The 25,732-nt window shown below is 48.3% G+C and overlaps 2 protein-coding genes across 4 annotated transcripts; both read right to left on the minus strand.

The window, feature by feature from the left end:
• Positions 1-3,506: 3,506 nt before the first annotated feature.
• Positions 3,507-8,817, minus strand: PCOLCE (procollagen C-endopeptidase enhancer). 2 transcript variants are annotated; one of them, XM_036768665.1, is made up of 10 exons: positions 8,616-8,817; positions 7,493-7,601; positions 6,550-6,808; positions 6,154-6,228; positions 5,353-5,477; positions 5,111-5,247; positions 4,642-4,868; positions 4,363-4,440; positions 3,862-4,032; positions 3,507-3,754 (listed from the first exon to the last, which is right to left on the minus strand). In XM_036768665.1, exons 1-10 carry the CDS (start codon positions 8,723-8,725, stop codon positions 3,600-3,602), a joined length of 1,446 nt encoding a protein of 481 aa, XP_036624560.1. In that variant the 5' UTR covers positions 8,726-8,817; the 3' UTR covers positions 3,507-3,599. The 2 variants fall into 2 exon arrangements, with proteins under 2 accessions (XP_036624560.1, XP_036624562.1); XM_036768667.1 differs by lacking the exon at positions 6,154-6,228.
• A 1,146-nt stretch (positions 8,818-9,963) lies between these two features.
• On the minus strand, positions 9,964-25,716 carry FBXO24 (F-box protein 24). Of its 2 annotated transcripts, none has more exons than XM_036766565.1 (10): positions 25,537-25,716; positions 23,868-23,966; positions 23,599-23,782; positions 22,568-22,806; positions 22,068-22,302; positions 20,993-21,151; positions 20,501-20,622; positions 20,142-20,273; positions 10,818-10,988; positions 9,964-10,376 (listed from the first exon to the last, which is right to left on the minus strand). In XM_036766565.1, the coding sequence occupies exons 1-10, from the start codon at positions 25,714-25,716 to the stop codon at positions 10,014-10,016; spliced, it is 1,884 nt and encodes a 627-aa protein (XP_036622460.1). In that variant the 3' UTR covers positions 9,964-10,013. The 2 variants fall into 2 exon arrangements, with proteins under 2 accessions (XP_036622460.1, XP_036622461.1); XM_036766566.1 differs by lacking the exon at positions 25,537-25,716 and adding an exon at positions 24,162-24,233.
• Positions 25,717-25,732: the final 16 nt, after the last annotated feature.

The following is a 25,732-nucleotide window of genomic DNA, read 5'->3' on the forward strand; positions in this document are numbered from 1 at the left end:
AGAAAAAGGGAAGGGATAGGAATGGAAATCAGATTCTCTTCACGTTGACTTTTTTCTATTTTTATTATTCATTTTATAAAATAATTAAAAATTGGGCTCACAAAAATGATTAAAAACTATTGAGCTCAGGAGGTTGGAAACAAGAGCTTGTTAATGTCTGAATGAATAAATTAAAGTATCAATGTCCCAATGATTATTCTCAATCCCTACACAGAACTGAAGGGAAGATCTAGACTTGAAAGAAAGCCACAGTGAAAAGAAAGGGAAAGGAAGGAAAGGTCATCAGAAGCCAACTCCTTCCAAGGATTTAGTGTCCTGCCTACCCTCTCCCAATCCCAACCCAAGGGTATTATGGCCACTAAGACCTGCTGCCCCTAACATCTGTCCCAGGGAGACCCGTAGGATGTGGGGTAGTAGGGCACTGAACTGCCCCTGCAGAGAGAGCAAGAGGAAGCCACACCGACTACACCTGTCAGAAGGGAGAGAAGGAAGATACTGGGGCTTATGACATCGGGGAGATTCACTGCTTGAATCTCCCCTTTCTCTTCTCCCCCAAACTAGGCACGGGATCCCAGAGACCCTATTCCAAGGGTCCCTTGCCTTTAACAGGAACCTGAAGACAAGAAGCAGAGAGTCACGGGGTAGAGAAGTCAGAGAAAAGAGGGGAGACAGGCTATAATCATAACCTCACTATTCCTCATCAATACTCAGCCACTTAACCCGGAGGGCAGAGACTACCGCATTCAGTGCCCTGCAAACCACAGGTTCTTAATAAAAGCTTGCTGATTAATCCATCAGCCTGTGGTATAAGTCAGATGGTTTGTGAAGACTCTTTCCCCAATTCTCTGGTGCATGAACTTTCTCCAACCCTACCCGACATCTCTGCGTGCTTTCTCTACACCCTGCGGTAAAGAACTGGTAGGGGTGTGATGGGGGCAGTAGCAGCTGATCAAGTAGATGGGCCTAACAGATGGGGCATCGTGGGCAAGGGTTTTCCCAATGGGATGAATATCTTCGAGTCCTGCCACTGGGTCCCTTTTTCCTTCTATTGTGGTGCCTAGGGATGGGGGCCAAATGACATTTCATACCTTGAAGGGGGGTTGAGGGAGCAGAGAAAGGGGATTAGAGAGGCTGACAAATGTCTGTGAGGGAAGCCCTAGAGCCTTCCCAAGAACCCAGGGACAGCAGCTTGACACACAAATGCTTCCCTGTCGGACAAGAGGGACAGGATGAGGGTATCTAGGGAAAGGTTGGGGGTACCTAAAGAGAACTGGGTAAGGAACAAATGTAATAAATTAAGCAGGCAGTGGAAGCTAACCTACACCTCAAATGTCGATTGAGGAACTAGGCCTCCCACAGCCCTCTGCCACCTCACCTCCCCACCCCCCGCCCCGGGACTGTGGTCAGCAGAGGCCGCGGCCCATTAGAAGTAAGAAAGTGGGCGCGCTAATAAAGATGCCCCCCAACCAGACCCCGGGGCCACCTCGCCCAGGGTCAAGGGGGCTCTTCTGAGACCCAAAGCACCGTCGGTGGTCGCAAGCGCCTGCTTTCCCCGTATTGTCGCCCGCCCTCGCCTCGCAAGGGGAGCGCAGGTCCGGGGGTTCAACATGGTCAAGGCCCCCTCATGGGTCTCTTTGGAAGCCCAGTTCTGGAGGCAAGACATGGACCGGGGCAAAAAGCCCGGAAAGAGAGGGGCCCTCCCAAGGCTCAGCCTCTATTCTCAAGCCTATCGGATCCACAGCCTCCGATAACCCCGCGACCCCGAAACACACCAGCCGCGAAATCTGGAGAACCAAAAAAGGGGTTCCCAGAGCCCACGTCCGGATTCGAGAGCACACGGAGAGGGCGCAGGCTCAAGGACCAACACCCTGATTGGGGAACCCGCAAAGGAGGGGGGGCGGGCCCGGGGACCAACGCCCTGATTGGGGAACCAGCAAAGGAGGGGCGGTGGGCCCGGGGACCAACGCCCTGATTGGGGAACCGGCAGGGGGGCGGACCCGGGGACCAACGCCCTGCCTGATTGGAGAAACGGCAGAGGGGCGGGCTCGGGGACCAACGCCCTGATTGGGGAACCGGCAAAGGAGGGGCGGTGGGCCCGGGGACCAACGCCCTGATTGGGGAACCGGCAGGGGGGCGGGCCCGGGGACCAACGCCCTGCCTGATTGGAGAAACGGCAGAGGGGCGGGCTCGGGGACCAACGCCCTGATTGGGGTAACCGGCAAAAGGGGGCGGAGCGGGCCCTACCAACGCCCTGCCTGATTGGAGAACCAGCAAAGGGAGGGGAGGGGGGCGGGCCCGGGGACCAACGCCCTGCCTGAGGAACCAGCAGAGAAAGTGGAGCGGCCTCGGGGACCAACGCTCTGATTGGGGAACCGGCAGAGGAGCGGGGCGGGCTCAGGAACTAACGCCCTGATTGGGGAACCGGCAGAGGAGGGGCGGGCTCGGGAACCAGTCCCCTGATTGGATGGCTTTGCAAAGGGGCGAGCTCTAGGACCAATGTCTGGAGTGGATGCAAACTACAGAGGAAGGGTGGACGTTCTGGGAGGTTGGCGGTGCGCGAGATGCACACTGGCAAGACCTAACCATTTCTTCTGCTCTTAAGAGTCAGTCTTACCTCGGTCTAGCCCCCTCCCTTCTCAGACACTGCCCTGAGAATCTCCAGTCCTCGCCCCTTCCCCCCTTCGTTCTCAGGTCTCGACCCCTGTAGCGTCCATCTAGTGGCTTCCCGACTCGGAGCCGTCCGTAACGCCGGTCTGTTTCTGGGACATTGAGCCCCGAGTCTTTAATTCCGTCTGCATTGCCAACCTCTGACTCCGCGGAGCTTCTGCCAGCGCTGAGGTTCAGGTTTTCCAGCTTTGGTTCCGGGCTCAGCCCGGCCGGCTCACATTGGGCGACGAGGCCGCCTATCAGCCTGAGGGGTGGGCATTCGACTCGGTTCGTCCTACGCCTTTGAGGCGTAGAACTAGGCCTAGTGGTTGACACAAAATTCAGGATCGGTAGGCCCCGCCTAGGGGAGCAGCTCATTGGCTCGAATACACGTACGTGGCAATTACTCAATTGGCATCTCCTGGGCGGGGAACGCAGGACTTGGACTGTCCTGCAGGGATCGAGGGTGGGGCTCTGGACGTGGACTTTTACTCTGCTCGCCCGTCCTCTGCATGTCTGAGACTTCCCTTTGCTCGCCAGGAGCCTTTCCCATCCCCGAGGAGCGGAGTGGCCTGGCCATCCTCCTTCTCCCGCTCTAACGGCTTCTTGCTGAGCCCCGCACGCAGTCTCCCCTCTGTCCACCTGCGGCCCGGACCCAGCCCCCTGGGTCTGGACAGCTTGCTCTGACGAAGAAGGGATAGGAATCGGTCAGTTAGGAGGAGGAGTCTGTGTGGGGGTGGGGGCGGGGGCATGATGGAGGCTTTTTTTTTTTTAAGTTTCAGCAAACTAAGAAGTACTTGACGTGGTCCCGCCCCCCCCACCCGGCCCGTCGCCCCAATCTTCACCCGGACGAGTTCTGGTTCTTTTCTCTGTCTGAGTGAACTTTATTTGTATTTAATAGAGAAAGTATGGAGGTAAGGAGGAAACTAGATAGTGGTTTGGCGCAGGTCGTCTCAGGCCGTGGCTGGAGGCTGCGAAGGACACTTCTTTTTGCTGAGGTTGGTGAGGATCTGGTCCTGGTTTGGCCGATATAGCACCACAAAACTGTTGGGGGAGAGGACTGCGCTTCCCTTTTCATCCACGCTCCCCATCAGCAAGTAACTGGCCCCTAAAGGAGAGGTTGGAGCAGTGAGTGAGGCCAGAGGGTCTGTCCCGCACCCTCCCCCTCTATTTGTTCTTAGCACCCACAATGTGCCCTCACCCAGGCTCTCTTACCTTTCTTTATTGGGGGACACTGCCGACAGGGCACATACAACTTAAGCGGGGCTCCAACGGGAGCAGAAGGGAGGACGAGAGCCCCTGCCTTGTAAACGCCCATGAGGGTGACGGTAACAGTGATCCCTTCCCCAGGACCCCGAACCATTGACTTCACTGCCCCTGTCACCACTGTGGAGAAAACAGACAGGAAAAGATCAGGAAATAAAGTTTGGGAGTCCCATATGGTGGGCAGGATGACTAAATTGGCGGAAGGTCACAGGATGGACCAAAAGCTAGGATGGTGAGATAGTATTGGGAGATGAAGCTTGGGTAGAGAGGGTACAAGAGCTGGCAATGGAAAGCCAGGGGTTGATATGAGAGAGAGAAGGGGTTGGGAGGGGGGAGATACTGAGGAGTACAGGAAGACATAGGTGCTTAATAAGGCTTGTTCATAGACTGATGCAAGGAGCAGGTCTGTTGATAGGAGATAGGAAGGAGCAGGATTCTTGGCTTCCTTACCAAAGTCATTGGCACAGAAGTTACTTTGTAGAGTGCCTGTTCTTCGGCATTGTTTTGGGCAGGGAGTACTAGAAGCACCTATGAAGAAGGAAATTAGCCTTATGATCTATTCCTCCTCTTCCTTCACCCCACCTCCAACCCAGCTTCATCTTCCCCAACCCTCCAAGTTCTAGTCATGTGTCCTACTATTCAGGACCCCGATCCCTGTTCTACTCATCTTCCTTACCCCCAGCCCCTGCTTCCCTCCCTGGACTCTGGTAGCTAACCAACCATGCTTACCAGAGTCTGTGGCAAGGGTAGGTTTCAGGTCCTCCTGGACTGGGGCCTGGGGTTTGGTAGGAGGTTTGACCTTAGGCCCTGGCTGTGGTTGTGGAGGAGCTGGAACAATCCCCTCCTTCCCACTGCCTCGGGGATGGGCTTTATAGGAGGCAGAGAATCCATCAGCAGTGACGCTGAGATCTGAGACAAACTGAACCAGGAGTTCATTTCCTTCTGAGGTGATGGAGCTGAGGGAAAGGAGGATAGTAGGGTGTCAGGGGAAGGAAGGGCCCAAGCTGTAGTGCCCTCAGATTTTCCCGCAAAATCCGCTCTTTTCCCTCTCTCCTTCCCCTTCTTAGCCTCCCCAACCCATTCAGTGTGGGGACCTCTGTTTTTAAATCATGATCCCTTCTATTTGATTCAGTACTTTCCCTTAAAACTTCATCCCAGCCACTCAAACCTGCCCTTCTCACAGACCCTGCTCACTCACCTCGGGGCAGTGTCCCCACAATACTTCCCCAGCCTTTTTGAATCATCACTTTGAGCTCCATTGAAGATGCTGACTGAGTCATATCGGCAGTAAGTGTCTGGCTCCAGGTCAAATTTCCCAAAGGTCAGAGAAATCACCTAGGGAAGAGAAGGGAACTGGATAGCTAGATACTTGGGTGTCTAAGGGGAAGTACAGCAGAGAAGCCAGATGCTTAAGTTTGTGAAGAGCCCAGGGAATGTTACCTGTTCTGGGGGAGCGATGATGAGCCACGAACAGCTGACCCCAGGAGGATAATCAGACTCAGGCCAGTTGGGTGTGGTCAGGGTGCCTTGGGGCTTCTCCAGCCGACCCCCACAGAACTGGTGCTCTGGATGGAGAGAGAGAAATGGGGTGGGGGCAGGGAGAGGGAAAACTAGTGTTCAAGGGCAGGGGAAAAGGAAGTTCAAATATATGGATCCCTGAGTGGAGGAGGGTTGGGGGGAGGCAAGGAGAGGGGGAAAGTTAGCAAAAAGAGAGAATAAAGAAGAGTGGGGATCTGGCTTTGGGCATAAAGGCACCCCTAAATTTCCCCCACTTCACCCTTGGAAAATGATAGGAAATAGCTGGGGTCCCAGCCCACTCCCCAAACTCTTACTCTCCCTCCCTATTGTTCCTTACCCACGCTCTTCCCTTTCCCAAGGGAGATCTTATCCCCCCAATTTAACAGAATTTTCCCTGGTCCTTTTTAGTCCTCTCAGTTGGAAGTTTCCCGGATTTGAGGGCTTCCCAACCCAAGGCTACCCATTTGGGGTACTCTCTCCCCTCAAATGGGGTAATGCCTCTTCTAATGCTTCCCTCTGATCAAAGTGGTCCTTACTTTTTTAAGGGGTGTCTTCTGCTGTGGGGGAAGGGATAATGGGGCCATAATCAGAATCCCAGGGCTGGGTTGGGGGGGGTAGTCTAGGATGGGGGAACGTATGCATCCTCCCCTTCATCTGAGTTTTCCCCCCCACCCCCAGCCAGGTGAGTTCTAACTGTGGGGGACATGAAGGCAAATTACTCACCATCCCAGTAACCCCACGCCGCCCAGTCCACCCGCGGGTCTGCGCCCCATTTCCGCCTTGCACCTGGGGGGGTGCCTAGAAGAGGGGGTTTGGTGGGAGGGAGGGAAAGGAAGGGTAGAAAAGATGGAGAGGTGGGACTGAAGGGGCAGTTAGTGAGGACAAGAGGAGAGGGGAGGATGCAAGGTGGAGGGTGGGGTTTGAGGAGAGTAGCCTGGAGGTGAGGCCCTCTGTGAGGTGTGCTGGGGCCGAGAGCAGGGACAGGCCTGAGCCTCTTGGGAGACGGGGGTGTGTCTCATGGAGGGACCTGTCTTTGTCTTCGGATTTTGGTGGGACACAAGTTACAGGGTGGCAGTATGTGTGCTGGAGAGAGAGAGGTGGGGGGAGGGGTAATCTCACCATTGCCATTGGTAGCCCGCCCACTGTACCACAGCAGGAAGCCCCGTCCTCCTGTCCCCTCATCAGCCTTCATCCTCAGTGTCACCTGGTTGCCAGGGGCAACCACAGGCCCTGGCCTGAAGGTCCCACAGAAATGTCCAAGACGCTGGCCTGATGTCCCTGCCCCGGCAAAAACCTCCAGGGAATCATATCGGCAGGAGGGATCCAATTCCAAGTCAAAGACTCGGAAGGAGAGGGAAACAGTCTGACTCTCAGGGACCTAGGGGAGAAAAAGGAGGAGCAGAGGGGCCAAGGGTTATACTTCAGGACTCAATTTCTTCTTTCCATACCTATATTCCCAACTTTACCATTACTAGGGAGCTTTGTCCTTAGCTGTTTGGGGGCAGATCAGGGGATGGAGTAGATCCATTGTGGTTCAGGGGAACATTATCAAAAGGTTCCCTCTCTAGCAGTTAAGCCAAGGGAGTTTGGGGGCCCCAGGGTCCAAGTTATGGAGAAGGGTCCCCTAGAATTCTTTCTTTGGCCAGTCAGACTTCTTTTTGACAAAGCTTGGTCTCACTCCCTTGGTCTTGTCGCCTAGGAGTATCCTTTAGCAACAAGGCACAGAGGAGCCAAGACTTATGCTTCCCCTACAGGTACAGAAGTGTCAGAAAAGTAAAGGACGTTATTATAAACTAAGAAGTGCTGAGGCCTTGGGGTTTAATGGGATATATAATGAGAAAGCATCTCCTTTGGAGTGGGTAGAGATGGCAGTAACTAGATCTAGTTTGATGGCTATGAGGGAGATGGGGGTTAGCAAGAAAAAGGTCCTTTTGCTGGATCCTGATTGGGGGAAGGATCTTGGAGTTTTAGGGGAACACTTGATCCCAAAATAAGCTGCCCTGGTCCTAGGAGCTGGGAAATGGTAGAAATTGGCAGAGCAAAGGACACAGAAGCTACTCACCGTGATTGTCCAGAGGCACTCCTTGTTTGGGGGATAGTGATTGGGGAAGCCCTCACTTGCCACGTAGCCTGATTCCCCGGTCACATCCCCTCCGCACAGGAACACAGGTCTAGGGAGTTGGCCAGGCACATAAATGAAGGTGGTGGGTAATCAGTATGGGTGGGGGGAGGCAGAGAAGTGATACAGATAAGGTATAAGAATGGGAGGGGGGTGTCAGACTTTGGTGGGGATGAAACTCAAATGCAGGAGGGGTGGAAAGGTTGCTGGAGTGGTGGTGAGATTGGTCGCAGATGGGGCTAGAGAGGGGTTACTAGAAATGGGCAAAGCATTTGGCAAATGGGCAAGGCAGATGGCATTACAGCCAACTGGGATAGGGAGGGAGATGCAGGGATAGGGAGAAAAGGAGGAGGTTAAGAGTTTTGATTAGCTGTTCCCAACATCCTCTCTACTCCCATTCCCCAAGGTCCTTCACCCCTACGCTGGCTAGAAGGCCGGAATTCTTGGAATCCTTTCCCTTTACACTGCCTGGCAGCTGGGACAGGAGCTGACTTAACTAGCACCAGATGTGGCCACAGCCACAAGCCTGCTAAAAGGAGGGGGCAGGATATGAGGGGAGAGGAAGCAATGATATATCTCAGTGAATCCAGGCATCAGCTCCCCTTAACTCCCACACTTGCCTGTTTCTGCTCAAGCCTGGGACTTGGGCATCAGACTTCCTGACCTTCTAACTCACCCAAACCCTGCCCCCCCCCAGCCCTCTTGAACACAGATATTCAGAACCTCTAAAGTGAGGTGGCTCCTTTTAGGTCACAGCAATCTGGGATAAGGGGATGAAGGACCAGAGAAAAGAGGTACAAGACAGTAGAGAAAAGGGTCCGGGTGGGTTCAAGTAGGAGTCTGCTGAGAAACAAAAGAGCCGGAGAGCCAAGACAAGACTAGAAAGCACTTAGGATGAGTAATAGCAAAAGAGGATGGGGGTAAATAAAAGTGGGGGAGTTCTCAAAGGGCAAGAGGGGGAAAAAGCCCGGTGGCTTCCAGCAATAGAAAATCTACAAAGCTGAGGTTCCTTTATTGGATTCTGTGGACACTGGGAAGGGTTCATGAGGGGTGGAAATAAACCTACCTGGTGTAGTTAGGGCTCTGGGCAGGAGCTCCCTGGGCCTGGGTGAGGTATAGCAGGGCGAAGGAAGTAAAGAGGGGCCCCAGGATGCAGAGTGGGGTAGGAGGCGGCATGGCTAGGGGGAGAAGAGCCGGGGTCCCTGAGACAGAGGCAGCGGCGGAGTCCAGCAGCAACAGGATAATCAATGCCAGATGGGTTGGCTTCGAGTGTGTGGGCGTGGGGACTGGACGAATTAGGGAGAGGAATGGGGGCAGGGGAGGAAGACAGGGATGTGAAAAAGCAGAGCCAAGTCTGGGGGCCTCTTAGGCCCAGTACACACAAATATTGACTTAACCTAAGTGATTAGGGTGGAGGGAAGCAGGGGAAGCACCCCTAGCTATTGGCCAAGACCCAAATGGCTTGTAATTTTACCACAAGCTCATGTTCTTCTTTGGGGGCTCATGCATCCAGTTCCTACTGAGGATTTCCTCCAGCCTGATAGCTGGATCTGACCTCAACTGCCACTTTCCACTTAGCTCTTAATTCTGCTTACCCAGGGTTCCTGCTCCCCTTTTCTCTGCCCCCACTTCTATTCCTTGGTTCCAGACATCTGGCCCTCCAGTCCAAGTCAGGGGAGAACCTGGAGGTGTTTTGAGGGGTGAGAAAATAGCTCCACCACTGCCAGACAAGTTGGAGAAATAATAGGAGATGGAGGATTGAAACAAGAGTTCTGTGTGAAGGGCATGTTGAAGTTTGAGATTGAGGAAAACAGTTAAGGACAGCCAGAGTGTATGGAGGCAGAACCAGAGGAAGAATGGGTGTGGGAGGTTGGATGTGAGCAAACAGGAGACAAAAAGGGGCAAAAAGAAGAAGGAGGATCCAATGGGGGAAACAGAAGATGAGTGATTAGGATGGGGAGGTAGAACCTCAAGAGTTTTTCTCTGCCATTTAGATCTTAGGGAGGTTTGCTGTGGCAAAGGGAGAGTTAAGAAAAAGCAGCCACTTCCTTTGGCCATCCCCACTGACCAGATCCCCTACCTTGCCTTAGCTCTTCTTAAGCTTCAAGCATTCTACTCTCAGGTTCCCTGCTTTCTCCCCTTTGAGCCTTTATTTCCCATGGGTATCCAAGGAAACCATAGCTACTACTCCCCTCCTAGGACCCAAGTACCCAGGGCTCTGCTGCAGCTTCTTTTATTGTATCCATCCGTCAAATTTCTTTTGTCCATGATGCCCAGGTTGGGGGCCCCTCCTGGGAAGCCCCCGAACGTTTTACAAAACAACCCCCATCCCGTCCCAGTGCGTGTCTCCTGTTCCCTCCCCCATCCCCAAATCTCTCACATATATATAGTACACGCTTCAGCTCTCCTCTGTCCTGGCCCCTGGCCAGTTTCTCCCCTTCCTTTTGGGAGAGTAAGGGGGGGGTCAGCTTTCAGGGGGTGTGGGTCCTGGGCCACCTCCCGCAGCAGCCCTCTGCAGCATGTCCAATGCCTCCCAGAAGAAATCCTTCTGTACAGCTAGCAGAGGCATCCAGCCCACAATCTCCTTCATCTTCTCCATCCGGTCCTGCAGGGTGGGGCAGCTGTGAATCTGGCTCAGATACTCCTCACAGGCTCGGGCTGCCCCCCCAGGATCCTGGCATGTTCCAGTCCCCACACTGGACTCTGAAGTCCCCGTGGCCCTGCTGGCTGGCAGGTCACGGTAAGTGGGGCGGTGTTCAATGTCATGGCTGGAGAGCATGTAGAGACACTCCCTCGTGGAGCAGAGAGAGCAGGCACAAAGAGGGACCTAAGTAGAGAGAATATGGCAGGCATCTGAGGCTAGAGAAGGGGTTAGAGGAAAAGAGAGAGAGAGAGTGTGTGTGTGTGTGTGTGTTTGCATGCGCGCGTGCGTGCAGGAGAAGGATAGGACATTTAGAGCTGGAGTTTTGGAAGTGAAGGTGGAAAGCCTGGGAAGTCTGCTTCATTTTCCTACAGAGCCAACTAGATAGGAGAAATCTATGTGTGAGGGAGGGGCCAGGGAAGAGCCTGAGGATTACTTGGTAGGGTACACAACAGGAAAGGGACTGAGGAATAAAGCTATGTGTGCATGTATTTGTGTGTCTATGCATACCACTTGGTGGGACAGGGAGGGTATAGAAGGGCAGAGATCAAAAGAGCCTACTTTCTTGTTCTTATCTTGACCCCTGATCCTTATAACCCCCTTTGCTTCCCCCACCATAATCCCGACCTTGACATGGAGCTTGACGAAGGAGGCACTTCCCTTGGGCCAGCCAGGGAGCCGACCTCCAGCTCCACAGCCACAGCCCAGCAGCTCCTTGCTGAAATCCGAGCTCTGGCTCAACACGAGAGAGTGATTCAGGCCACACCAGAGGGCAATGGGGCGCTGCAGGTAATGTACCTGGGGACAAGATGTCAGGATCCCTGAGGTGAGGAAAGACACCAAGGATTCTTGGGTTGGGGGGCAGGGAGGCTTGGGGGGGGGGGTGGGAAAGAGACTTTCAGCTCGAATCTCACCTCCTCTGTGAAGCTTTCCCTGACTTAACTCTGTTTCCCTATCCTAAATTCTCATAGAAATTAGTTTGTACCACAGATCGGTCTAGAACCTTCTATCATTCTCGACTTTCATCTGGTGTATTTTTTCTCCCTAAACAGATTTTAAGTGAAGGAACCTTGTCTTCTACTTCCACAGCTTTTCCCCATATCCCTTTATCACTACATTTCAGTTCCTGCATTCATCTGCTCATCCTAATCCTCAGTCCTCTAGAATAGGTGTTCTTTCTGTTCTCAAGGCTCACCATACCACAAATCAGTACAAGAGCCCATTCTCTTCAGTCCCAGGGACACAGGATTAGTGTCTTACTCCTCCCTCTGTCATCTCCTTTTCCATTGGCTCCTTTTCATGCCACTTTCTAATATGCCTTTCCCTGCCTTAACACAAACCTTTCACTATCTCTGATTGCCTCTTAGTGGCAGTCAAGTAAAGTGAGAAAAAACCCTGGATTTGGAATCTGAAGACTTATATTTGAATCCTGCCTCTAGGATTTGTTATCTGTATGATGTGTGACTTTACCTCCCTGGGTGTTAACTCCTTAGGAGTTTCCTCCTCTTGGAAGGAGACCAGAGAAGGAATCTCTATGGCTCCTCCTCATCTAAGTCTGGTGGTCTTTCCCATCCAACTGCTAATACATTTTTACAAAATATACCTGCTACCTTCATTTCTTCAACCACCCAACCTCTCCCAGTCTGGGTACCAGACTATAGAAAAGTGGGTCCATTGAAGATTCAGTATTGTCCTGATTGATCATTTTGACGGCTGTTTTTTTCCATCCTCATTTTCCTGGAACTCAGCTGCACATGACAATGTTGACTACCATGTTTTGGAAACTATTTCTTCCCTCAGCTTCTGTGATACTATACCCCATCCTGGCTCTCTCCTTTTACCACTTCAACTGCTTTTTCTTAATTTCATTTTTCCTTCTTCATTCAACTTCTTGTTCCAAAGTTGAGACTTTGGCTTTAACTGCTCTTTCTCTTCCCTCCTCTTCCTTTCTCTCCCCGCTCCCCCCCCCCCCCCCCCCGCTCCTTCTCTCTCTCATATATTCTCACCATTTCAGTTATCACTTCTCTGAAAAGCAAGGTGGAGTAAAAGAAAAAGAAAGTGGATTGGGAGTCTCAGCTTTGTCATGTCCTCACTAGCAGAGAGACCTCTGACCAACCATTTATAACCTCCTCAAACATAAGGAGAAATGGATTAACAATACTTTCACTGTCTAATTCTTTGGATTCCTATTAGAATTAAGTGAGATAATGTATATGAATGTGTTCTATAACTACCAAGTATTCTCTAAACAAATGGAGATGATTTTATGGCTATATGGATGAATCCCTAATCTCCAACTACTGCTAAAACATTTTTAATTAGCCATCATTGTTAACTTGCACATGTCCAAAATGCAGTTCATTATCTTTCCCCCCAAACCAGTTCTTCTTCCTACTAGAAGAAGGCAAAATTTGATCTCATAGGTATTGTTGAGACTTTGTGGGATATGACTCTTCCTGGAACATTTCTTTGGAGGAGTATACATTAAATCCTGTAATCTCTCTGAGCCTGAGTTTTCTCCTGTGTAGATGAGGAGGCCAGATTAGATGGCCTCTAAAGCCCCTTCCAACTCTGAATCTATGATGCGAAACCTTTAGCATAAGTGAAAAGGTGGGCCCAATAACACCATACATACATTAAGAAGTTAAACTTATAAGTGGAGATGAAGGAACCAGAGAAGAAGCAGCATCGTAGAAAGCATCCGGGTGAAAATCAATAGAAGCAGAAAAAGAACCAATGTTGTCACTGAAGTATACTATAGACCACCAGGAAATAAAGGGGAAAGAGAGGAAGGGCTTGGCAAAGATATGAAGGCATGATACAGTGGTGCCAAGAACCTTCAATTATCTAGATGTCTCAAGGTGAATGATCTTTTAGACTTGAAAAGACAGAAATAAAATGGCAAATAGGGAGTTGATAGCCCTCTAAAATGGAGAGTTAGTAAGAGAACACTTAGTTGATCTTGATGAGTTCAAGGCTAAATGCTCAAGACCAAACTCAGATGAACTACATCGTTGGGTATTGAAAGAAATGGTAGATAAGACTGCTGGTTCACTCAATGATCTTTGAAAATAGTGGAGAACAGGAAGTACCTGGGACTGAAGATAGGCTAACATCTTAATTTTTTTAAAGGATGTGAACCTGGATGTTGGTTAAAGGAAACAACGGACTAGATAAAAAAAATTGTATTATTTATATATATTAATTCCCATAAGCATAGCCAACAGACATACATGTATGAGATTGAGCCAGAGAATGTCTGACTGACTTGTACAGAAACATGAACAGGTTTTATATTCTTTAGAACAATCACAATTCAGCATGTTACTTAAATTTATGATTCTCAGGTATGTTTGACCATAAGACAAGGATTTCCCTTAATTGAATAGAGTTGTAAAGGATGTTAACAAAAGTCAGTTGAAACTATAACTCAGCGTCTCTGTGTCTCATTACATTCCATAACATAGTATATACCTGTAGAATATTAAGCTAGGTGATCTCTCTTGGGATTAGGGTCTCATCCTTGATGACTAACGAGGGTCAGCCTAGTCTGGCTTTGTTGACAGAGATAAGGATATTCCCTGAGCAAACTTTCAGAGAGAACAAAGAAGCCCAGGTCCTGGATCTTCATCCAGTTAATCATTAATTCAGGCTCTGGGTCTACTTGAAATTAAAAATGATATAAAATAGTATAATATTTTCCACAAGGAGAAAATTGAAATCTGCAGACCATAGGACTATGAGCTTGACTTTGACTTCTGGCAAAATTCTAGAATTTTTCATTTAAAAGATATAGTTAATGGACATGTAGAAAAGGAAGCAGCACTCATAGAAGGGCAGCATAGCTTCATCAAGAACAAGTCATACCAGACTAACCTAATTCCCTTTTGTGATAGATCAGAGGAATGCTATAGAGATAGTTTGCCTAGATTTTAGTAACACATTTTATAAAGTTTCTATAGCTTACACTACAGTACAGTCAAGTACTGGCTGAATGGCCAGTCTCAAATATCAGCTTGGAATACCAGTTCAATATCAGCTTAGAAGGAGGACCCTACAGAATTGCTTGGCTTTGTGTTAGATCCATTCATTCAACAAGCATTTATTAAACAATTATTGTGTGGTAGGCAGTTAGCTAGGCACCAGAGATACAAAGATCTAGTCAGTTCCCATAGGTTTAACTATCATCCCTATTTAGATGACTCCCAGATCTATATTTCCAGCCAACGTATTTTTCCTGAGCTTTAATCTTGCACCACCAACTATTGGACATTTCTAACTAAATGTCCCATAAACTGAACATCCCTAAAAAATAATTCATCAGCCTCTCAAAACCCTAACTTCCCAATTTCTGCTGAAATTCTTAGTCACCCAGGTTTTCAATCTCAGAGTCCTCCTCAATTCTTTCCTTTCTCTTATACTTCATAGGCACTGTTGTGGGCCTGTGAAAGCTGGACAGTCTACCAATACCATGCCAGGAAACTGAGTTGACTCCATTTGAATTGTCTTAGGAAGATTCTGAAGATCACCTAGCAGGATAAGATACCAAGACACTGAGGTCCTTACTCGAACTAAACTGCCAAGCATTCAAACTCTGCTTCAGAGAGTGCAACTCCAATGGGCTGGCTATATTGTTCAAACACAAAATGTTCACTTGCCAAAAAGACTATTTTATGGAGAGCTCACACAGGGCAAGCATTCACATGGTGGTCAGAAGCAGCAATAAATACAAGGACACTCTCCAAGACCTCTCTTAAGCACTTTGGAATAGATTGTGTGATATGGGAGACAATGGCACAGGACCCCTCAGCATGGCATGCCCACATCAGAGAAGGTGCTGTTCTCTATAAGCAGAACTGAAAAAGCTTAAAAGAAACGTGAGATGCACAAATTTAGAGAATTCACCCCAAATGTTCACATGGAATATATGTGCCTGACCTGTGGTGGAGCATTCCAAGCTCATATTGGTCTGATCAGCCACAGCTGGACACACTGAAATTTGACTCTAGAATAGTGATCTCATTTTGGTCCTCTTTGTGAACAAAGGACAACCACTATAGGCAATCAGTTGTCAAGTCTTAGCAATTCTACCTCAGTAACATCTCAAACCCACCCCCTTTCTTTTCATTCATAAAGCTATCATTCTAGTTCAGGCCCTTATCACCTCTCACTTACATTACAATAGCCTTCTAATTGGTCTCCCTGACTCACATCTCTTCTCTTTCTAATCCATCCTTCACACAACTGCCAAATCCATATTCCTATGCCACTCCTCTGCTCCAGTGGTTTCCATACTCTAGCACCAAATATAGACTCCTTTGGCATTTAAAGCCCATTACACTCTGGCTCCAGCCTCCTTTTTTCCAGGCCTATTGCACATTATTCCCCCTTCATAAACTCTACCTTCCAACCAAAATGTACATTCTCCATGCATGCTGTTCTGTTTCCCATCTTTGCCTTTCTACAGGCTATCCCTCATACCAATGAGGCCCTCCCTTCTGACTGTCTTTCTTAGAATCCCTAGTTTCCTTTAAAGCTCAGTTCAGGTGCTTCATCTTATAGGAGTCTTATTCTGACTCCCACTCCACCTCCCCACCCCCACCCCCCAGTTCTAGCCTTTTTTCCATAAGTTGCTTTGTATTTACTTTTCTATGTACATGTTATTTCCCTCTAATAGTATGGAAACTCTAAAGGATATATACGGCTTCATTTTTTGTTTTTGTAACCATGTCTGGTGCTTAATAAATATTTGATATAGGTACCCATTGATTAAAGAATGCCTAATCCAGTGTTTATCGTAGTGCTTGATACGTGTTAAGCTTAAATTTAATAAGTGCTTGTTGACTTGACTTAATTAAATGAATTTAATGGAATATTACTGCACCATCAGAAATGTTGAATAGGAAGAATTCAAATAAGCATGGGATGACTTATACGAACTGAGATCGTGAAGTGAACAGAACCGGGAAAGTAATCTATATCATTACAACAATGTAAACAGAAAGAAGGAAATGGAACTGAATGATATATAATTATAACTGAGTTTGGCCCCAGAGATTAGAAAATGCACCTCGCTACCTTCTTTACAGAGGGGAGGGAGTGTGGCTATGGAACACTGCATATGCTGTCAGATATGCTGGCTAGTTTTGTTGAACTGCCTTTTTCCCTCTTTATTCTTTGTTACAAGGAATAGCTTGATGGACAGCAGAGAGAGGAAAGATATATTCATAAATGGAGGTGATATAAAAACAAAAGAAATCAATACAAAATTTTAAAAAAACTAATAATGCTTGTTGGGTGAAAGAAAAAACAAAGAATCCCTAACCTCAAGGACCCTTACATTCTACTGTGGTGAAACCACAAATACACATCATAATTGCATGTGATGGGGGAGCTATTTAACAGTTTCATCAGTGACTTGAATAGAGGCCTAAATGGCATGCTTCTCAAACTTAGCAGAATACCCAGAGCTAGGAAGGAAAGAATGACAGAATCAGAATTGTGAAAGACCTTGGCACAGACCAGAGCACAGAAGCAACAGGGACAGCATGTTGGACTTGGAGACAGGAAGGTTTGTTCAACCTCATTTTATGGATAGGGGCTGGCAACTGGCGCAGTGGGTAGAGCACCGGGCTTTGAGTCAGGAAGACCTGAGTGACCTAACTTCACATCCAACATCACTCACCAGCTGTATGACACTGGACAAGTCAGTTAACCTATCTGCCTCAGTTTCCTCATCTTGTAAAATGGAGGTAGCACCTACTTCTCAGGATTGTTGTTAGGATTAAACAATAATTGTAAACCAGTTAGCACAAACACTGTATAAATGTTGCCTATTATTGGTAAATCTTGCCTCTGAGTGCCTGACACATATCAGGTGCTTAATAAATATTTATTGACTGATTAGTTGTGTGACCCTGGGGCAAATCACTTAACCTCCTTGCTCCCCAGTTTCTGAGGGGTTGCATTCAGTGGTCTCCTAAGTGCTCTTTTAGCTCCAAATCTAAGATCCTATGACCTAATAATATGACATTTAAAAACAACAGGTCAAATTTCATTTATGCTTAACTTTAAAAAATCAATGTCCTAAGTGAAAGCTGGGGGAAGTATGCCTATAGAACGGAGCTTACCTGAAAAAGATCTTAGTTTACCGTATTACGAGCTCAATAAGTAAGTGTGAACAGTATAAATCAAGAGCTCCAAAAGTTCGTTGTATCTTAGTTTGCATTGAGAGGCCTATTGTCCAAGATTAGGGAGGCGATACTCCTGTTGTACTCTGCCACAGTTAAGTCCATATTTAGAATATTGTGTCTAGTTCTGGATGCAAACTATTAGGAAGGACACTGATAATCTGGAGAGCACTCAAAGGGCCATTAGCATAGAGAAAGGTTTCAGGATCATGCCATATAAGCATCATTTGAAAGATGTTTAACCTAAAGAAGGAAACGGTTATAAAATAGGAGGATTCGATTTTTCTGCGTGGTAGGAGGTCAGAATCAGGAATAGGCAAATTTAAGACTTGATGTAAGGAGTAACTTCCTATCACTTTAGAGCTGTCTAAAAATGGAATGGGCTGTCTTAGGAGGTAGTAATTTCCTTTTCTCACTGGAGGTCTTCCAGCAAAGGCTGGAGGATTTTTGTGTTTGGATGGTGTTTGGATTTGATAATTTCTAAAGTACTTTCCAGTTCTTAGATTTCCTGTCTCTGTTGGAGGTACCACCATTCTGAAAACCTGATTCATCCATACATCCATCTCTTTTGTCATATAATCAATTACCAAGACATTTTTTAAAAATGTGTCTCAGTACTTCACTTACATTCCTGATGCCTCCAACACTAGTCCAGGTTCTTATCGCCTCATGGCTGGATTATTTTCACGGTTCCCTAGGCCCAGCTTGGAATGTTAGAGTTCAAATTTAGCCTAGCACACTGCAGTGTGACCCTGGGCAAATCACTTCATCACCTGCCTCAGTTTTTCCATGTGTAAAATGGGGGAAATAAGAGGACCTCCATTCCAGGACTGCTGTGAGGATAAAATTTCTGTCAAGTGCTTTGAAAACTTTAAAATGCTCTATGAATGTTGCTATTATCATTATCACTAGTTACAAAGAACAAGCTTTTTCAGGGTGGGGGAGCTTTCTTTGTAAATCCGCATCACTTAGCACGGTGCCTGGGCACATAGTAGGTGCTTAAAATGTGCTGTTGCCTTCCCAAGTTCCTCTGCCCTCCTACAATGGTGGAAGTAACCTTTCCGCCCTTTGAATTCCTTTAGCACTTAATAGGTACCTACATTATGACTTTTCATGGCATTGTAGGTTCAGAATTAGAAGGGATCTTGGAAATCATCTAGGCCAACCCACTCATCGTTCTACAGACAAGAAAACTGAAATCTAAAGAGGCCAATCAACTTGCCCAGGGTCACACAGGAGTGAGCGAAGGTCAGGACTGAAAACTTTTCATTACATCCTCTATTATGATCGTTCGTGTTTTGTCTCACCTGCTAGAATATTAGCTTCTTAAGGGCAGGGACTGTATCTGAGTCATCTTGTATCCCCCACAAAAGGAGATATGAAATACTTAACGTTAAGATTGTAAAGTTGGAAGGACCCTAGAAATCATACATTTGAATGTACTGAGTGAATGGCTTCCCTGACTCTTCTTCCCCCTCGAAGTAGTCCATCTTTCACACATCTGCCAGGCGATCTTTCTTTTCTGGTATCATTTAAAGTTTTTTATTGATAGAGTTTGTTTTTACATCACCTTCATTTCCAGACATATCCCTCTCCTCCCCAGTGAGCCACACCCCTTGTAAATCAAAGAGAAAAAAAAAAAGTTCAGCAAAACTAACCAACACATCAATCAGACCATTGCTTCATAAGAGACCGCCTAGTAGAATGGAAAGAGTGCTTATGAATCAGGAGATGTGGGGTGGGGGTAGGGGGTGGGGGGGGAGGGTCAAGTCCCAGTCCTGGAACAAGTCATGATTTGAGCTTGAGTTTCCTCGTTTGTGAAAAGGGGTAATACTTGCTTCTGCGTAACGCACAGGGTGGTGAGAAAAGCATTTTGAAAACCAGAGAGTGCTATGGGAACATATTATTATGAACCACTACTTTCATCATGTCATGGCCTTACTTAAAAACCTCTGACGGCCAGTTTATGCCACATCGACTTTGTCCTTGGCCCTTCATAATTTGGCCCATTCCTTGCTGATCCAGTCTTATTTCCAATGGGCAGTGAAATGAATTTGTGAGTCATAGAACCTTGGGTCAAGTCCCACCTTTCTACTTTTAAGCTACTTGTGTGGCCTCAGCCAAGTCACTTACCACTGTAAAATGAGGGGGGTGGTTAAATGGCCTCTGGGAGCCCTTCAAGCTCTAGATCTGTGGACCGATGACCTTACAAATCATTGTGCAAAGGAGTCATGTTTTATTGATCACTTATTAATTAATAAACCTTCTTTCTTGACTCTGTAGACTCCATGTGAGCAGGGGGCCTGACTGATGTAAGATTTGTCTCCCTCAGAGCTTAGCATAAAGCTGACAAAAACATGTGTAAAGCACTGAATGTTTGTCAAACTGAATATTACCTTATAGTGTTTTCCAGTTGTTTCAAATGTGTGTCATACTCTCCCCCGGTTAGACTGTAAGCTCTTTAAAGACAAAGATTTTTCCTATTCTTTTCCTTCTCTTTCCACAGCACATTGCCAAATACAAGGTTTTCAGTAAATATCTGTTTATAGACTGACTGAGGCTGCTATGCACAAGGAGTAACAAGCTATCACTCCTTTACACACACTCAAGAGTTGGTTGGGGACAAGGGACTCAATTCTGGGGGCATCTGAATATGAGAGGCAAGAAACCTGGGTCCCACGAGAAGAGTCAATATGAGAGCAAGAGGATGTACATCAGGACACTTGGGTCAAGTCCCCCAAATTTTGGTCATGGGTCTCACCTGAGTGGGTTCCCCACGGTCCATCTTGTCCCCCGTCCCTAGCTGCCCATATCGGTTGTTTCCCTGCATGAAGATTCGTCCAAATTCATCTACCAGACCAAGGTGATTGTAGCCAAGAGCACAGAATAGTATCTGGGGGAGGAGGGTGAAGTAGAAGGGGCAGTAGTAAGGGCAGGGCATCCAGCTCCTTTGAACATAACTCCCAAGAACAGATCCCTAAAACCTTTTTCTTTCCCCATTTCTTTTCAAGCCAACACCCCCGATGACTCCCCTCCCCCATCTTTGTCCAAATCTCTTCCCTTCTCAGTCCCACAATTTCTGCTTCCTAGGACCCCCCACCCCTTTAGAGGCTCTCCTACCTTAGCAGGTAGTGAGAGGGCAAGTGGCATCTGCTGGTCCAGAGGATCAAAGGCATGAAGGGTCCCAAAGAGATCACGATATACTCCAGGAGTGTGTACCTCAAAATACACTCCCCCCTGGTCTGGGGGGGCGGGGGTTCTCAGCACTGAAGCTCCTAAAATACCTTATGTCCCAAGGAGACTCCCACCCCTGGATGAAGGCTATCTCTAGATAAGACTGTTGGAGAAATGGAATAAGGGAGGAGGGGATAGAGGACAGGATAGAAGATTAGGGAGAGGTCCTTGGGTGAGTAGGGACCAGAACTCTAAAGTCTGTAGTGATCCCAGGGACTGGAATGCTCAGGACACACATTTAATAATACTCATAATAATAATGAACTTATTCAGAGTTGTACATAGGTCATGGGAGAGGCAAATGAAGAGGGTTGGAACTAGGAAAGATTTACAATGAAGTTGTAGGGTCTGATTGGACTGGGGCCCTGGGACATGTACCCGTAATGTAGAGTGTGCTGCTTTGATTGGAGGCCATTCGGGCCACTCGGAGATGGGGCAGACAACGAGACACTTTCCTCAGTGCCAGTTGCACTGTGTATGACCGAGGCTGGTCTAGCTGTGTTTCATTCACCACCAGGGAGTAAATCTTCCCTTCTTCTAGAGAATGTAGGGGATGGGCCAGGAAGAGGTTATTAGGGATTTTTAGAGAATAGGAAACCCCCACTCCCTTACCATTCAAACTGACCCTCAAAACCAGGGAATAATCTTCCTTTCCTTTGAGATGGGAGGTTTGACACCCTAGGGAAAAGTGACTTAATCAAGCTCCCCAAAGATTCCCCCCATTCCCCAGTCTGACAGTCTTCTCAAACTCAGTTGAGTTGGAAGGCTGAGGGCAGAGAGAGTTAAGGGGAAGCTAAATTGTCAAGACCCTTGTGTTCAAGGAATCTGAAGCAGAATTGGGGTTTAGAACGGATATTTAGGGAACCAGCAAGAGTTAGTGGTCTTTTAAATCAATCTATTGGCAAACATTTAGCACTTATCAAGTGCCAGACATTTTGCTAGGCCCAGGAGATAAAGATATAAGTGAGATAATCTTTTTACCTAAGGAGCTTATGAATCTAACCTCTTTATTACATGCATATAAGCATTTTGCGTTTTTACTTTTGAGGGGGGGTTACATTTCAAGTTCTGAGTTATCTCCCTCTCAGTCCTGCATTGGAGAAGGCCAACATTTGATACAGATATATATGGAGGTTTTTTACATTTCTAAAGCATTTACTTATCTGCATTTGTCTTCCCCAACACCTAGTACTGATGTGTAACAAGTAGGGGCTTAATAGATGTTTATTTAATGGAATTAGGAGAAGGGGAGGCCAGAAAGGCTCTGAAAGGACCCTGGACCAACTATCTGGACTTTTATTTCAGGCTGTGTGATCTTGGGCAAATCACTTCCCCTCCATTTTTTCATCGTTGTATAAAATGAAGGGGAAGCTAGACTGGAGAAACTCCTAAGGCCTCTGCTGACTCTGACATTCTGAGACTTGCGATTTGGGAGACGATGGCAGCACCATACCAGTAAGCAGTAACAGAGCCCGCTGAGTCTCCTGACCAACCAGCACAATCTGCTTGAAGCGCATGGAGTGGTGAAATGTCATCTTGAAGACACGCTGCCCGCTGGACTGCAGATAAACCTCTACACAGTCGCAGGCTCTTCCACCAGGTCCCCCCACCCCTCCTGGCTGTTCCCGTGTGGCCAACACATAGAGGTATTTACGATAGACAGTGTCATTCCGTGGATCTGAGGCAAACTACAAGCAAAATAGGGATACCTGGGTTCCAGGGGCCACCTGGCAACAAGGTAGGGGCAATTGGGATACTTTAGTCCTAGAGCTGGTGGAAATGACTAGTCCCAAGGTTCTAGGGCTGGAAAGCAGTGGATTGGAGCTAAATTCCCAGATGCCTGGGTCTAAGAGGACTCCCATAGTGGTGGTAAGGGGGCTGTGGTCCTGGACACTTGGGTCCCCAGAATGAGGGGGAGTTTGGCGGAGGGTCTGTAGGGTCTCAGTCTCTCACATCCTTGGCTCCTCGGCACAGCACAACATAGCGGCATGCCCTCTTCCACTGGATCTGGCCAAGATTGGAAGACACCAGTGCATTCTTGAGGAAGAAGAGAATCCCAGCATAATCAAGAATGAAGACATGGTCCTTGGTTGGCAAGAAGCGTCGATATCCATGGGCAAGAAGGGGGGCCACGCTCTTACTGAGGCAGCGGCGGCGGCCCCCAAACGCCTGGAAGTATAGGCCTTTGGTGTCTGGGGGAGGGGGAAATTATATATGGCAGGGGGCAGTGGTTAAGAGTTTGGGACAAACTGGGTTCTGCAACTTCACGGTTCTTAGCTCCTTATCCCTCCCATTTAAAGGACTGGGAATCATGAAAAAATCCACACCCACATTTTGTAACTCTTAGGTCATAGGCCTAAGCACTCCCTTCTTTTCCTTTGCCCCATGCCAAATCTCCCCGCTCCCAAAGACATGCTTAGCTACAAAGTTTAGTCCTGTGTCAGAGATATCAGGAAAAATACTGGGAGAGAGACAAGCATACAAACAAGAGGGTTAGGGAAGCAAAGCTAAGGATCTTTAGAGAGCTTTGGGGGAAATCTTGGAGAAAAGTTGGGAAATTCTATTTGTCAAGAGTTTAGGACTAGAGACTTAGGTTTCTCTGGGAGAATGCCAGGTCTTTGGACTAAAGCCTGTTTTTCTTTTTTTTTTGTGGGGGACAGAAGGGAGAAAAAAAGGAGAGTTATTTTTGGACTGGGTATACAGAAGTAGGGGTTAGTGGAGTATCCAAGCATCTTTAGGCTAGGGGGTTTTCTTAGGGAGCTATTAAAGGGCTACCTCTGGGATTCCAGGAATCTAATGGCATTTCTAGGGTAGGGAGTGGGATAGAATGGGGAGGGCATACAGCTGAAGTTTAGTAAATCTCTTCCAAGGAATCTCCCAAGGTCTTGGGAGTAATAAGATGGATGAAGTAAGAGAAAGAGCTTAGGGCCCAGTGGCGGGGAAGAGGTTCGTTGGGGCTGGGAAAGCCTGTTATTGAGGCATACAGTTTAGGATAGCAGCTCTTTTCCAGGGCCGAGCACCAGCACCCTGCTCTCGGAGTCGGGGGCTGAGCCGTCGACAGATTCTCCTCCACACACCCTCAGCATCACATACTTCCTGGAAGTAGCGACAGGTCTGACCCAGAGCAACAATGTCCCGAACTGGGAGAAATGAGATAATGTGTTCCACCTAGAGGATTCAGGGGAAGAAAGATATCCATCAGTTGGGTGTTTGGCCCCAACCTCAGCACTGATCCCCGAAGTTTCAGGCTTACCAGCTCAGGGGGGAACAGCTGAACAGACACAGGGTTCCCTCGGCCTTTCTTCCCACCACTTCCAGGTTCTGGTCCACATGGGGGGCAGCTCCGTTTTACCTACACAGGGAGAAGAAAAATTGTGAGATCATTGAAAGTGAGGTGGCCACTGTCTCCTTCCTTTTATCTTTCTCCTCTCTAGTTTCATAGCTGCATCCCCTCCCATTATGTCTGTCTTTCAGGCTTGTTCCCCCATTACCCTAACACTACTCTCTTGTAGCTGTTATCCCATGCCCTTGCCCCTGTCCCCCTCACCCTGAGCCCCTCCTCCCGACCGCACAGCCTTGTGAATCTCTGCAGCCTCCTTCTTCGGCTCCTCCTCACCATCCTGACCCCCCTCCCCCCCCCCTGCTCCTTCCCGTCCTTGGCCACCTGGGCCCCCCCTGCCCCCTTCACTCAGCTCCTGGGCCCCACCCGTTCTGCCCTTCCCACACCATGCCCCCTGCCTGGGCTTGGGGGCCCTTTGAGGCCCCTCCCCCTCTGCAGCCCCTCCCCCACATGGAGCCCCAGGCAAACAAACTTCTCTGTGACCTCACCATCCAGCCACTGTGACCTGTGTACCCAACCTTGCCCAGGACTTCACCTCTTAGCAAGCCCCTGGGTCTCTGGCCAATCTCTTACCCTCTGGCCTCAGAGGACTCACAGCATGATTCTTCAATAAAGGGACACTTCTCCTTTCTCCCAGGATTTATTCAGGAGCAGTAGCTGAGATCTTCCTACTCCACAACTTCCAATACTCCAACTTCGTATTGCAGTAATGACTAGGACTATATGTCATATGATCCTGGTAGCTAATCTCCCTTTCTTGCCAACTATTACTGGGTTCTAGAAAATGGACTTTGGGGGGAAATATGATGGAGTGTTTTCTTCCTAGTATAGCAACACCTTAATAATGCTCAGTATTTTGCTCCCTGTGTTGGCTAGTTGGCTTCAATATTCCATGGCTACTCACTACAGACCTAAGCCTGGCCCAGTTAGCTTGCAGCCCTTGATCTCAAGGGAAATCATCAGTCAGGTTACTAAGTCTCACCAGTACTACCACTAAGGAGAAAAAAAAAAAACAATTCAGGGTTATGCCCCAGCAAAAACATCTTCATACATGAAAGTGCAACTGATTTTCTTTTGAGGAGAGCGGAGAAAGTATGGGTGAGAATTTTTTTTTTTAAATTCCTAACCCTTTTCTCCAACCCCAGGACTCCTGGAATCCTCTGGGGGCACAGAGCCTCAGGGTCTCTTTGGGAGCTCCCATTCTTAATAGAAGGAAAACCGTTTCAGCGGGGATAGGGATTTGTAATTGTATTCAGGAGCTGGGAAGGAGAAAAGCTTGGGGGCGGAGAGTTCAGCGGCCTCCTCTGCCACCCAAAGACTGACAGCTGCAGCTCCCTCTGGCAAGCACCCCGGGCAGCAGCCTGTGTTCACTCCCCGTGCCTCTCTCAACAACTGGCCCCTCATTCTCCCGGTCCTTTGGGGTGCTTCAGGTCCCTGGCACTTTCCTGGCACACACCACCTCTACACCTTCACGCTGGCACGCTCACCTCCCTGGCACACACACGTCCGACCTCTACACCTTCACACTGGCACATTCACCTCCCTTGCACCCTCGGGTCACTGCCTGAGGAGTACATTCAACCTTTGCACGCTCACCCTGCCACACTCGTGCCTCCTGATCTGCCGCCAGTCTCCGGCACTTCTCACCAGCTCCCGCCTCTTTCGTTCCCCCGCTCCTCCTGGCTTTCGTTCGGTACTCAGCCAGCCCGCCACCCCCCACCCCCACCCCCCGCGCTCTCCCAACTCTCTCTCGCTTGCTCATCTCGCCCCCTAGCGAT

Source organism: Trichosurus vulpecula, chromosome 7 (assembly GCF_011100635.1).
Source record: "Trichosurus vulpecula isolate mTriVul1 chromosome 7, mTriVul1.pri, whole genome shotgun sequence".
Classification (NCBI taxonomy): domain Eukaryota; kingdom Metazoa; phylum Chordata; class Mammalia; order Diprotodontia; family Phalangeridae; genus Trichosurus; species Trichosurus vulpecula.